At 29.5% G+C, this 13,656-nt stretch overlaps 2 protein-coding genes and 2 long non-coding RNA genes across 4 annotated transcripts; 3 read left to right on the plus strand and 1 right to left on the minus strand.

The window, feature by feature from the left end:
• The first annotated feature begins 2,609 nt into the window (after positions 1 to 2,609).
• Positions 2,610 to 4,054, plus strand: LOC112533699. The gene is made up of 4 exons (XM_048370477.1): positions 2,610 to 2,807; positions 2,909 to 3,126; positions 3,233 to 3,400; positions 3,731 to 4,054. The coding sequence occupies exons 1-4, from the start codon at positions 2,798 to 2,800 to the stop codon at positions 3,920 to 3,922; spliced, it is 588 nt and encodes a 195-aa protein (XP_048226434.1). The 5' UTR covers positions 2,610 to 2,797; the 3' UTR covers positions 3,923 to 4,054.
• Positions 4,055 to 5,588: 1,534 nt separating this feature from the next.
• LOC107260932 lies at positions 5,589 to 6,963 on the plus strand. The gene is made up of 4 exons (XM_015716831.3): positions 5,589 to 5,812; positions 5,905 to 6,122; positions 6,228 to 6,395; positions 6,598 to 6,963. The coding sequence occupies exons 1-4, from the start codon at positions 5,803 to 5,805 to the stop codon at positions 6,805 to 6,807; spliced, it is 606 nt and encodes a 201-aa protein (XP_015572317.2). The 5' UTR covers positions 5,589 to 5,802; the 3' UTR covers positions 6,808 to 6,963.
• A 4,665-nt stretch (positions 6,964 to 11,628) lies between these two features.
• Positions 11,629 to 13,424, plus strand: LOC125369351. Its single transcript, XR_007214893.1, has 2 exons — positions 11,629 to 12,196; positions 12,686 to 13,424. It is a non-coding gene; the product is annotated as an uncharacterized LOC125369351 (long non-coding RNA).
• Positions 12,270 to 13,070, minus strand: LOC112534110. Its single transcript, XR_003078419.2, has 2 exons — positions 12,934 to 13,070; positions 12,270 to 12,670 (listed from the first exon to the last, which is right to left on the minus strand). It is a non-coding gene; the product is annotated as an uncharacterized LOC112534110 (long non-coding RNA).
• Positions 13,425 to 13,656: the final 232 nt, after the last annotated feature.

A 13,656-nucleotide genomic window follows, 5' to 3' on the forward strand; every position in this document is an offset into this window, starting at 1 on the left:
GCTTGGAAATGCTGCTTTCGATAGGTCCATGTTGAGTCGGATTGCATTAATGTGATCGTACCTTGAAATTCAAGAAAAACTGGTCTGGCCCCAAATCAGTTGATTTGTTGCTACTAATTCTGATGTTGCTGTTTTTTCTTATGTCAGTAGACAATATAATAAGGTTGCACAATCACTTGCCCAATGAGCATTGAGTTTAGATGGAGGAACACCTCAAGTTTGGCAATGTATTTTCGGATTCAGCCTCAATTTCTCTTAAATGGAATTCCCAGCTTTATATAACAAAAAAAAAAAAAAAAAAGTTTCAAAAGAAAAAAATAAAATAGTAAAAGCTGGACATTGAACATGGTGCCACTGGGATGGCAATAAATCGGGTACTTTCAGATTCATGATCCCATCAGGATGTATATAAATAATTTATATAATTGAGTTTCCATGGGTTTAAGTTTAATATTGATACTCATCAATATGGAATTAAATTAGGGGATGCTAGGTTCTCCTTTTTATTATCTATTTAATATATATATATATATATATATATATATATACCGAGTTTAGATAAATTCAAATAATATATCGATAGCACAAATTCAATTTGGAATTGACATTTAGGCATTTATATTTTAGACAGATTTGGCTTCTCATTACTCTTAATGGGTAGGTACCTAACCCATTTTTAGAGTTGAAAATGATTTAAATATGTCGTGAGTTACTCAGAGCTTGACTCGATAAAAAATTCGTTTGAGATTATTTATTAAGTTAATTGAATCAAACTTAAATTTAATTTTGAGCTTGATAATTTTATCGAATCAATTTCGAACTTGATAAAATTTGTTCTGTTAACTCACGAGTCCCTTGTATATTAGCTCGTGAGCCTGCACAGGAGCTCAAATTTGAGTTCAATTTCTTTAGAAATCTCGCGAATAGGCTCACGAGTTAGCTCGTGAATAAATTTGTTTATGAGCTCCTCACTCATTTAATGACTCAAGCTCCACTTGAGTTAATTGTATTCTTAAATTTAAATTATATATATATATATATATATATATATATATATATATATATATATATATATTATAAATATATTTATTTATATTAACTAATATAATGTACATATATAATAATAATTAATATTAAAAAATATTCAATAAGCTCAATTTTTTTTATTATTTAACTATTTAACGAGTCAAATTCAAACTTAGCTAGTTTAATATAATAAACAAGCTATTTACATATTGAGCTTGAATTACTCGTGAGTTCAATAATTTTGAAACGAGTCAAACTCAAGCTTGAAAATATCAGCTCCAATTAAACTCGAGCTCTTTTGCCAAATTAAGTTAAATTGAGCTTGATTCCATCAAAATTCCATTCCATTCGTTTTGCTTCCAATTTTATTGTCATTCCTTAAGTATTTTTTATTTTATATTTTAAAATATTAAATTTAACTCCTTATAAAAGATTAATATATATTAAAAAAAATTGGATTTGCTGCTAGTATATAGATCCAGTAATAAAAAACATAAATATAATAACAAACAAATTGCTTGTATAAAATAGTTGAACACTAAATCAAAGTGCCTGTTTCAAAACAAGACATGCAATGAGAGACCGACTGTATTTTCGAGTCACGTTTTTTTTTTTTTTTACTTCTTTTTATGTCTGTAATACTTATAATTAAAATTATATTTTATTTTATTTCTTATTATTCAATATTCGAAAAATAATTACAATTAGAGAATTATATTACTAATTGAGTTTTTGTACTTGTTTAATCCTTCCAACAATAATTTTTATATTTATGGGTAATATCTTTTTGCATAAAATAATTTTTATTTATAAGTTTTTATATTTATGGGCAACTCTTTAAATGTTTTTTAAATATAATTTTATTTTTTATAAAATATTATATTTATCTTTTGTATGATATTAGATGTATATTATCACATATATTCATATATAACAAGTTGTAAGTTTATTATATATAAATTGGAGGTTTATTTGCAATACAATATAGATTTATTAGAAATTCTTTGTTGAATATAATTATAAACAACATGTATGGCCATTAAATATTGTCTCATGAAATCTAAAATGTAGATTCATTTAAAATAAAGATGCATAATATATGAATATATTTTTTTAATTTATGAATTTATGAATTATGATTTATGAATTTTAGATATATGAGTGATAAATTTATAGTTATAATTAATAAAAATGTTACTTTTAATGTACAAATTTGTATTTTCGAGACTGTAAAATATATTACAAAAAAAAAAAATTCAATGTTGTAATAAAAATATAAAATATACTAAAAATATAAAATAAAATTAAAAAGTATATTAATAAATTGTATAATAGAAAATAAAAAAGGGTATTAAAATTAATAAGAGAAGGGGACAAAAGAAGAAAAAAATTATACGTGGAAGGACCGAAAAAAGCAAAATTAAAAAGTTAAAAATTAAAGACAATAAATACATGGAATTTATTTTCTTTAAAAAGAATTATTTTAAATGCCCAGGTCCACAATGAGTTATCAACCTGGCACAGGATATGACAACTCGTTATGGTCGGCAGTGCAATAAATTAAGGATTAAACGAAAAGGAACAACTGAGGAGACAACCAAGGACTCCTAGAACAGTAGCTAGCTTCCACAATGAAAGCTTGTCTCTTCCATAATTAAGAACTTTTAGTCTATAAATTCACAAAAGGTAATAGAGGCGGTATATCTGCATAGAAACCAGCAGGAACTGGGATCTTGAAGGTTTCTGATACTGCATGTCATAGCTTGCTATCATGGCTCAAGGTTTTAAGAAACTCTAACATCTGATTATTTTTCTTCTGTTATAGAAAATAAGTTGTATTATTTTGCTGGTGATACTATACTGATGGTTACTTATTTTGAAGGTGATGCTTCCGATTATGGCAGTGAAGGTGGTGTATTTATTGAGGTGAAGAAGCTTGGGAGTAATTCAAGGAGTGTTCGGTCCAGAATTGCTATAAATGCCAGTCTGGAAACTGTTTGGAATTTAATAACTGATTATGAGCAATTAGCAGATATCGTTCCTAGCCTTCTCTCTAGCAAAATAATTGACAAGAAAGACAACTTCACTCGTATTTATCAGGCATTCTTCTGTTTTAGACTGTAGTTTCATTTTGTTAAGTTCAAGACTTTTGAAGTTAAATTTACCTGTAATGTTGATAATTCTTTTTTGTCTTCTAATTAAACAGATGGCGCAACAAAATTTGCTGCTGGGAATGAAGTTTAAGTCAAAAATTATATTAGATTGTTTTGAGAAAGATATTGAGAGTTTTGCGTCCGGGAAAAAGCGTGATGTAGAATTTAAAATGATTGAAGGCGACTTTCAATCTTTTGAAGGAAAGTGGTCCGTTGAACAGGTAAGAAGTGAGGTTTCATAACTAATGTTTGTCCAGTTTCTGCAGTTTGAAATGTGAAATTTATAGTTGGGTTTTGTTTCAAGTAATTTTAATTAAGGATTTCTTGGACTAATTCTTGAAATCTAATTTATTATGATTACAGTTTCTCTACTTTATGTGATGTTAATATTGATACGTATCGTGTTGCTGTTTGTGGAACTGTTCTTCAAGTACCATATATTGTTAAAAAAGATATATATAAATATATATTGTTGGTCCTTTTTACTAAAGAAAAGAAAATATTAAATAAACAAACAAACAAACAACTGACTTGAGAGATGGATGATGCAGGTTATTAAACAGAGATCTAAAGAAAGTGATATCTCGCAGCTTGGTCAAGAATTTGAAACGACTCTTTCATATTTTCTTGATGTAAAGCCTAAGCTCTGGCTGCCTGTTCACCTAATTGAACTTAGACTACGCAAAGAGATACAAACAAACCTCTCCTGTCTCCGGGAAGAAGCACAAAAGGTTGATTCCTGATGCCGCGGATGCTCGATTGTGCCTTGGCCAAATAATTCGTTCATACCACTTGCTAGCTTTAGGTTTATTTCATCGATGATATTGTCATATCTATAAAATTATGACAGAACCAATTATGCAAATCTTTTATCACTTCTCCTGGTTCTGGATTCAAATACCCATTATATTTGGAATGACGTAATAACCTAAACAATATAAACTTTAGCAAAATTTTACTATTTTGATCAATTCTTTAAAAATTATTAATTTAGTCACGTTTTAACAAATTGAATGTAGTTTTAGCCTAACGAAGTTGTTTGTCAAAAATTAAGCAACAGTGACATAGACGCTAATTAGAAAATAAAAAATCCAAATTGATGGATTCTAATTTCACATTATTTATAGATGTTACTTAGTTTTGAATTCTTATTTCCTAAATTGCCATATTACTATTTACGTTGCTTAATTTTGATCAGCAATTCTATTTGTCTAAAATTACAGTATGACTAAATTAATAATTTTTAAAGAATTAACTAAAATATCAAACTATTGCAAAAATTTGAAATTTTTAGACTATTAAACCTATTTGAAATAGACACAAGGAAGAGAAATAAGAGAAAATGACTAGGATTTCCTTTTTTATGATCTAGTGTTTGTCCATTAACCATGAACAATGTACATAGAAATATACATGTTGAGCTGAGTATCTGTGTGGTTTTCGGTTCCAAGATATCCATTTCTAGGATTCTAGTGTGAAAGCAATCTGCAATCACAGTGCTTCCTCCTTGATGAGACCTTTGCATGATTGACAAGCTCGACTGTTTTGATGTATATTTCAGGAAACAAACTCTACTAAATCTTCATGCAGAATGAAGCAAGCAAACCAGCGCAAAAGTATTATATAGATAAGTGAAACCATGATACATGCAATATTGGGACGTGTAGGATATGGATGAGTTGCAAAATCTGTCCTTAGAAAAATTTCTTCTGTAAACTGTGTCCAGAACCCTCCGGCCTATGTTAGGGCTCCTTTCAGTATATGAAATCCAAAGTTCGAAAGGGGAAAGGTAATATATTGTCACAGCTGGACACTGGAAGCGTGGTAGCGATAGAATAGCTTAATATTTATAATGAAAAATTATTGGTATAATAAGTTTCCGGTAAATACAGTTCTAATGATTAATTAATTACTACAAAGTCTATTTATGCAATGTGGATAATTATATCTATAAATGGTCAATATAAACTTAAGTATTTATAAATCAGAAACAGAAATAAGTGACTGAAATGATAATATATGGCACAAAAGATTAATGATTTATCGTTAGCCATACAATAATTTATGTGTTTCATATAATATTTACTAAAGACCATCAGTATAGAATATGTAGGGACTACATAAAATAGTTGAACAATAAATAGAATTGCTGCTAAATATCTTATTAACAATAGATAATTGCGTTTGACTTAATGAGCCACCTACCAAAACCAGAAATATAGGAAAAGTTGTTCCCAAATCCTTGTCAATCATTAAGTCGTCTGTTTTTGAATTTTTCTCAAATTTGTATATAATATACAGAACTGCAAAATAATGTAAGTTGGGTTACTTTGGTAAGATTTGTGTGAGCTGAGCATGGTAGCTTGACTTAGTCAAGCCATTACACTAGACATGCCATTTACTTGCAAAAGATTGAGGATAAAAAGAATAAAACCAATAACTCTTAGCGCTCCATGATGAAGACCCATTCTTCTATAATAAAAAAACCTTTAATACCCAAGAAAGATGTCTATAAATTGATAGTATAATAGAATTGGAGTATAAGCATAGAAAGTAGAAACCAGCAAGAACTGGGATCTTGAAGATTTCTGATACTGCATATAAACTAGCGATAAACCGTCTCATGGCTCAAGGTTATCTCAGTATTTGTTTGCCTCAATTATAGAAAAATAAGTAATTATTATTTTGATGTTCATACTCATACTGATGGTTACTTGTTTTGTAGGTAATGCTTTGGATTATGTCAGTGAGGATGGAGTATCTATTGCAGTAAAGAAGCTTGGAAATAATTCAAGGAGCATTCAGTCCAAAATTGCTATAAAAGCCAGTCTAGAAACCGTTTGGAATTTAATGACAGATTATGAAAAATATGCTGATATAGTTCCTGGCCTTACCGCTTGCAAAATAATCGACAAGAAAAACAACTTCACTCGTGTTTATCAGGCATTCTTCTATTTTAGACTATAATTTCATTTTGTTAATTTTCAAACTTTTTGCGATTAAGTTTTGATTATAACATTGGTATGTATATATTTTTGTATTAAATAGATGGCGCAGCAAAATTTGCCTTTGGGAATGAAATTCAAATCGAAAATGGTATTGGATTGTTTCGAAAAAGATATTGAAACTTTTGCTTACGGGAAAAAACGAGATATTGAGTTTAAGATGACCGAAGGCGACTTCCAGTCTTACGAAGGAAAGTGGTGCATTGAACAGGTGAGAACTGAAAATTGGTTGCTACAAGTTTCTGCATTTTAATTTGACTTTGTTGCGAAACTTTTTAAGCTTCTTGGAATGTTCTTGAAATATAATTTATTTTGATTATAGTTTTTCGAGGAGTAATGACATGCGAAGTCAGTAAGCTATTGATACTGTGTTGCTGTTCATTCGAGTACAATTAACTTGAGAGATGATGCAGGTTATTAAACGAAGACCTAAAGAAAGTGGTAACTCGCATGGTCAAGAATTTGAAACAACACTTACATATTTGGTTGATGTAAAGCCTAAGGCATGGATGCCTGTAAACCTGGTGGAAGGCAAACTCTGCAAGGAGATACAAGCCAACCTGTCGAGTATCCGGGAAGAAGCAGAAAAGATGGTTCACAATACCGTGCATGCTCAATATTGAAGTGGTCAAACAATTCATACATAAAACTCGGCTTGTCATGCAAATCATGATAGCACAAATAATGTAGATTTTCAAATCATTTGCTGTAGTATTGGGCTCAACCCATTTGTCTTTGAAATAAATAAATATGAGGAGTCACATTTCCTGTTTATGATCCATGGATAGTATTGAGCAGAATAATGTAGATAGATTTTTAGTTCTAGGATGATCTGCAGTTCTATTTGTGAAAGCAAACTGAATTTACAGTGCCACCTCCTTGATGGAACCTTGCACGATTATCTCATCATGGCATGCATGAAAATTTTGATTGGGTTTAGGCACATATATTATAAGGTACTTAAAGTTGCATTAGTATATAATGTCCCAATAGATAGTAGGTTACTCATTGCAAAGTCATGCTATGCTAACCAAACGGGACCAATGTAATAAAATTTGTGAGATCTTCCCTACTTTTCCAAGGGCTAATTAATATGTCCCAAGGCATCTTGGTTAGTAATATGCCTAATGTCCACTTAAAAGAGTCGTATAATTGAAGAAAAACAGAAGGAAAGAAAAACTTCTATATAGATGTTTTCAACAAAAAAAAAAAAAAGTAGTCTCCGTACCATCTCTTGAAATGTCAGCTGCACGCTACATATATATATATATTTTTAAAGCTTTTTGTCCATTTGACGTGATATTTAATATTTTTATAAATTTATCATTTAATATTTAAAATTAAGATATAATTTTGTAAGAGTATTAGATGCTTAATGTGGTGAGCAAGGAGTGGAATAAAAAAGTGAGATATTTAACATTTCTTATATAATTAACAAAGCTAAAAAACCAGTTAAGTTTCATTACAAGAAACTTAAAGAATGCCAAGATAAAAAAGATAAGCAATATGTGTAATGAAGCTAATAACAAAAACCTAATGATGTATGAACACTTGCCTACAAGGAACTTAAACCTAAATAAAGATTAGCAATGTATGTGCTAAAGATACAAAGGAAAGTTAGAAAACGAAATGAAATCTGCCTCCAAGAAACTTAAAGAATGCCAAGTCTGGTCGTTCTTCCTCTCTTGAGTTAAATACAGACCTAGAAGCAATAATGGATTTTTGATCGGGCACCCATAATGAGACCCGATCGATAATCCATGACCCATGCTAGAGCAAGTTACCAAATAACATGTAATATGATAAAAGGAGTAAAACTCTTCTGATTTTGAAATAAAAATTACTCCAGAAAACTAAAAGAAAAATTTCTCTTTTGTAAATTCTAAAAGTGGTAAGTCATTTAATTTGTGATACTTAAATACTAGTTCATTATAACATTGTTATTACTATAGAGATTATGCATGTTTATGATCTTGGGTTGTTATTTTTTTTTTTTTTTTTTTTTTGTGTGATTTTCCTTCAAGCAAAGTAGCAAATTATACTAGTTATAATAAGGGTAATGGCTGACAAAACTCATATGAGGGACAGAAAACAATTTGAGAATGCAAACAGTCACTAGGAACTTTCTTGTACATATTTTGATAAGATATGTGAGTGCCCCTACAGCAAAATCATTAAGCCAGTCACTATTTGGAGAATAGTTTCGATGGAGAAACATCGCACATAAGCCGCATACCAAGAATGATGCACAAGTAGCACAATATACAACTTTTCCTAAGAGCCACCCTTAACTTTTCAATCAATATGCATCATTCTCAAGAAAGAAAAGAGCAAAGTATAAAGAAATCAATGCCACCATTTTAGAGCGAGAAAGTTTAGTGGTTAAGTTTAGGCAAAATGAGTAATTGGACTCTTGAACTTATCATGTTTTTGTAATTAGTTTTCTAAATTCAACTTTGATTTAATTGAGTATATGAACCTTACGAGTTGTAGTAGTTAAACTCTTTACAAGCAGAAATTAAGCGCATTATATTAACCTCTTGTCAAAAGTATATTCTATTAGTTGTAATGTATTGTGTTATTATACATTAAAATTATTTTATTAATTTTATAAAATAAAATGAAATATATATTTTCAAAGTATTAACATAAATGTGTTGTAAATTTTCAGTATTTCAGTCATTGAGAACTTCCTTTTACGCTCACAGGTGATGCCAACACTAATAACCATAGCAAAAACATATTTAACAGATGATCAGAAAATGATGAATTTTGTTTAAGGATTAAAACTCGTTGTTTTACTCTTTTTTTTTTCATTTTATATTATTTTTTTATTTTATATTTTAAATATATTATTATTTTATTCAAATTTATGTGTTTTTAGATGGCATGAAACAAACGCGTATAATGGTTGTAATTGAAAGGGTTTAAACTAACAACCCGTAAAGTTGAAAAATCCAATTAAATCAAAGTTGAATTTAAAGAGCCAATTGCAGAAACTTTCAAGGGCTATTTATGTATTTAGCCTTAAATTTATCTTTTCAACTTTCTCGTGGGTACTTTGACTCTCATTCGAATATTTATTGTCAAGTATAAGCTTGCAATCAGAATTGATACAATCATCATTGGATTTATCTTTTTGATTAGATACCCAAGTTTCTTGATACTGATAGAGCTTCCAAGGAGAAAGAGAGGGATTTTGTATCCTTTCTCTTGATCATTCTTACGAAGGCAGAAATTGCACTTAGAAAAGAAGTGATTGCTAGTAAAATAAAGAGTGGGGGATGAGAGAAGTAGAGTTGACTTAAAATAGTCATCTTCTTTTTTTCACAATTTTTGAATTTTTCTTGAGCAAATTCAGCGTTTTTTATTTTCTTTGTTTTGTAAACTTTTAGATTCTATTGGGATTGATTTACTGTTTGGCTCTATATTATAACGAGATGAGACCAAGATTTATATTTGATAATATAGCAAGAGTGTATTCAATTGTTAGGAGATTATACTGAATCAATCGGTTCAACTGGAAGCTAGTGGTCACTTCGGTCCAATTATTCTAAAAATTGAATTTGTGGTTGAATAGGATTAGATCAAAATGGACCGGATTAAACCGGCTAAATCAGAAAAGAAAATAGTTCGATTAGTCTCTTTTTATATATATATTTTAAAAAAATTATTAAGAAATAAAGAAAAAGAGATTATAAGACTAAAATAAAATAAACTTTTATTTAAAGTCATTAAAATTTGTAATTAAAAGAAAAGTAATAGTTGTTATTTAAATTTAATGTTTATATTTATTTTCTTACAATTTATATATTTTATTTTTATTATTTTACTTATAGAGAATGGTTTTATTAATATGCATCTATTCAGATTTATTATTTAATTATTAGCATTTGAACTTTTTATTAGATACTATTAAAAGTTGATAATTTATTGTAATTACTATTCCAAAGTATGGATAAATACTATTTACCCCTTGAATTTTAGCATATTATATTAGTCCCCCTAATGTTCTAAATATATTAAAACTCCTATCTAATTTACTATATAATATTGGCTCTCTCTTTCATCAAAATTTTCAGTTAGTCAAATGTTAATTTAAGAAATTGATAGAGTTACCCTCCATCTCCACCGTCATCGATCCACTCTATTAAATCTTAACATCATTTTTGACACAACAAAAACTAATAAAAATAACAATAAAAAGTTGTCAAGAACTTCATGCTTTATTTATATTTGTGTCGAACTCTAATTTCATGGTTAATAAGAACGATTGTAAGTGATTTGGAATGTATATCCATTAAGCATTCTTGATAAAGAAGTTGACAAAATTAAGTGCCTTGATTGAGGTATGCATGAGGATCTTAATCTGTAAAGGGATCATATGAATTTTAAACTTACTTAAGCGATTAAATTTTAATTTTATTTCAATATAAGAAGCGATTTTTATAATGATAAAAATATTTTTTTTTTGTTTAAATTTTTTTGAAAAATTCTATTAGCAAATAAAATAAATAAATAAATGAGTGTAGAGCGCAAAAATAAATACATGTCGAATATTCTTATCCAATGCCTCCTCGTTAGCGACAACATTGTTTTGGGATCTGACGACAACAATGAAGAAGATAAGGACGACCAGGGGTAAAAACTAAACCTTGATAAAGAAACCAATGGTGGTGGGTGAAAAGGAGCCATCCCTCTTATCAGTAAAAACCCCAGTATGATTGAGATCAGACTTCTCCAGAGGCTTTCTATAATTAAGTTGACACTCAAAGTAAGGGTATACTTTTGGTCTTTAGCAACAATATTATTTATTCTAATCGAGTGATTTTGAGGAATTCGTAATAACTTTAACAAGTTTGGGAGGAAAAAATAGATTATTGCATGAGGTTTGGCGGTGTGAGGATGCGGATGAGAGAAATAAGCTACATTTCCAATTCAAAATAGACGGATTCATCTGCACCAGTGATGTAGTTTTCATCATTTCGATTTGCTTTTTGAAGTTTGAATTTGAGAAAAAAAAAAAAAAAAAAGAGCAGAATCTAAATACACATACTATTACGTCTGTTTTATTTTATTGATGTATATGAATTAAGGGGTAAATTGTATACACGATCCCACAATTTTGCACCTAATATCATCAAAATCCTTAAAGTTCAATTTATATCACAAAACTCCTTAAATTCTAATTAGGGTATCACTAAACTCTTTTCATCATACTCTATTTAAAAGCCTAACAAAAAAGTTCATATATTAATTTTTAAAAAAAATTACATATCATTCCCACACACTACGTCATCAACTCACTTATAATACAAATCAATGAACTATGACATTTGACACTCAATTTAAACAATAAAAATACTAAGCAATTAATTACATCAAATAACAAAAACCAAAAGAAATTATAATCAACATAACTACTACTTTCCCTTTCACTTTTCTTTAACTTTCTCGCAATCCAAACACCCCAAATATTAAGATTTATTTACAATGCCATCTTCCTTATTTTGCTGAATGGGTTGCATCCATCTTTTACTTTTGAGCAAATTGAAACTCATCCCCAAATTTTTTCATCACCTTTTTGCATTGTTGAACAATGCTCCCATTCCATAAAAGGATAGTGCTTTCGTACAAGATTATCTTGCCAGCATGGGAGCAGATTAAACCCATAACTCTCTGCTTTACTACCATCGCGTGCAAATCACTTCCAATACCATAACTTCAGTATCCATCACCATGACACCACCACTATATCCATTTTCTCTTCGCCAACGTTTGATGTCGTGCCTGTTAATGGCTGCTGCAGCCCATGGTGCATCTAGAAATCTAGAAATCATGGCACTGAGATTAATGGCCAATTTGATTAACTTCGTGAAAGATCTCATTCTCATGTCAGATCTGAATCCTAACAGAGCCCTTGTAGTTGTTGTTGTAATGATCAATCGTTGATGAACTGATGATGGTGGTAAAGGAAGAGGAATTACTAGTTCGAGTCTCGTTGTGGGAGAGGTACGATTAGGTCTAATTTTGATTTTAATATTTTTTAAATATTATTATTTGATTTAATTTGTTTAGTTCAATGTATTTCTTTTATTTTTAAATAAGTGTCAAATGTCTTAATTTTATTGGCATGTAAGGAAGACATGTAGATTTTTAAGAAAAAATTTAATCAAATGGACTGCTATATTAAATTTATGTTTATCTCTTAAACGAAGACTAGCGAAAAGGAGTTTAGTGATATCTTAATTAAAAATTAAAAAGTTTAATGATAGAAAAAAAAAAGTAGATATTATTGTGATACTTAGAGCAAACTTGAGAGATCGCCCATGTAATTTACCCAACCAAACTCTTATAGTAGAGAGACCAAAATATGAAATTTGCCTTAAGATTATACATATAAATATTTTTTTAAAAGATAAAATGTCTAAATTGAAAGTATTTATAATTAAAATCGCACACCCAGTGAAAGCGTTGAATTATAACCTGCAATGGAAATAGGGAGTATGTTAGCAGCGGAAGGGCTGATGGAAAAGGTGGTGAGGATAGGGCAATGTCGTGGTTTCGGAAGAGAAAGGGCGGGTTTTGTTGGGATATATGATGGATTTGGTGGGAACAAATGCACCAGATTTACAAGTGGAAGGACTACTATGGGATAACGAAGATAACTCCGTCAATGATCCAATGAAGGAAAATGCTAAACTTTCATAAAATTGTAAATGTCGGAGGCTGGTTCGGAAGAAGATCACCTCATTTAACTGGTAGTTCAGAAGAATTCAGGACTTATCAAGCTGTCAACAGCAATCATCTAATTTCGAAGAAAAGCCCAGTATATCAGCAGGCTCTGCTTCTGCTGCCAACTTGACTGGCCAAGGAAAGGAAAAGTATTGAGCTTCTGCAATTGGAATCAAGCAATGGGATGGTTCTTATTTACATCATCTGGATTGGGTTTGAATCTAGTAATCAATCTGGCAATTCTAATATCATGACAAACACACTTTGTAAGGAAAAGAATCATATCTTTTGATCACTCAAGCGGGAAATGCCAATATCCAACAACACCAAAGCTTACTTGCAATTCCTCAGAATTGATGAAGTTGCTCTTAGTTATATTGTAATATTAATAACACTGGAACGTCTTCCAAGGAAAGGAAGATAAGGGCTCTTGCATTATTTTCCTTGGAGATTAGAGCGTAAGCAAAGATTTAATTATAAATCCAATCATAGTTTTAGTATGTAATATCATTTTTCATATAATTAGTCTATCCCCTCGGATTGTTTCTATTATTTTGATTATAAATACATTTTAATACACAAAACTGAGATTAGACTTTTTTATTTTAAAAGATTCAAGTGTATCACCATTTAAATAATGGTAAATTAATTACATATAACAATTTAATAAGTAACTAAAATAAAATTTCAAATACTTTTTATATTTACAAATAATTATTTAAAATATAATTAATATA

Source organism: Ricinus communis, chromosome 1 (genome assembly GCF_019578655.1).
Source record: "Ricinus communis isolate WT05 ecotype wild-type chromosome 1, ASM1957865v1, whole genome shotgun sequence".
In the NCBI taxonomy this organism is placed as follows: domain Eukaryota; kingdom Viridiplantae; phylum Streptophyta; class Magnoliopsida; order Malpighiales; family Euphorbiaceae; genus Ricinus; species Ricinus communis.

Excerpts from the sequence above, each read along its gene's own strand:
- LOC107260932 (XM_015716831.3), top strand. Across the intron at positions 6,123-6,227 it reads ACTTCACTCGTGTTTATCAG|ATGGCGCAGCAAAATTTGCC; the intron begins GCATTCTTCTAT and ends TGTATTAAATAG. Across the intron at positions 6,396-6,597 it reads GAAAGTGGTGCATTGAACAG|GTTATTAAACGAAGACCTAA; the intron begins GTGAGAACTGAA and ends GAGATGATGCAG.
- LOC112533699 (XM_048370477.1), top strand. Across the intron at positions 3,127-3,232 it reads ACTTCACTCGTATTTATCAG|ATGGCGCAACAAAATTTGCT; the intron begins GCATTCTTCTGT and ends CTAATTAAACAG. Across the intron at positions 3,401-3,730 it reads GAAAGTGGTCCGTTGAACAG|GTTATTAAACAGAGATCTAA; the intron begins GTAAGAAGTGAG and ends TGGATGATGCAG.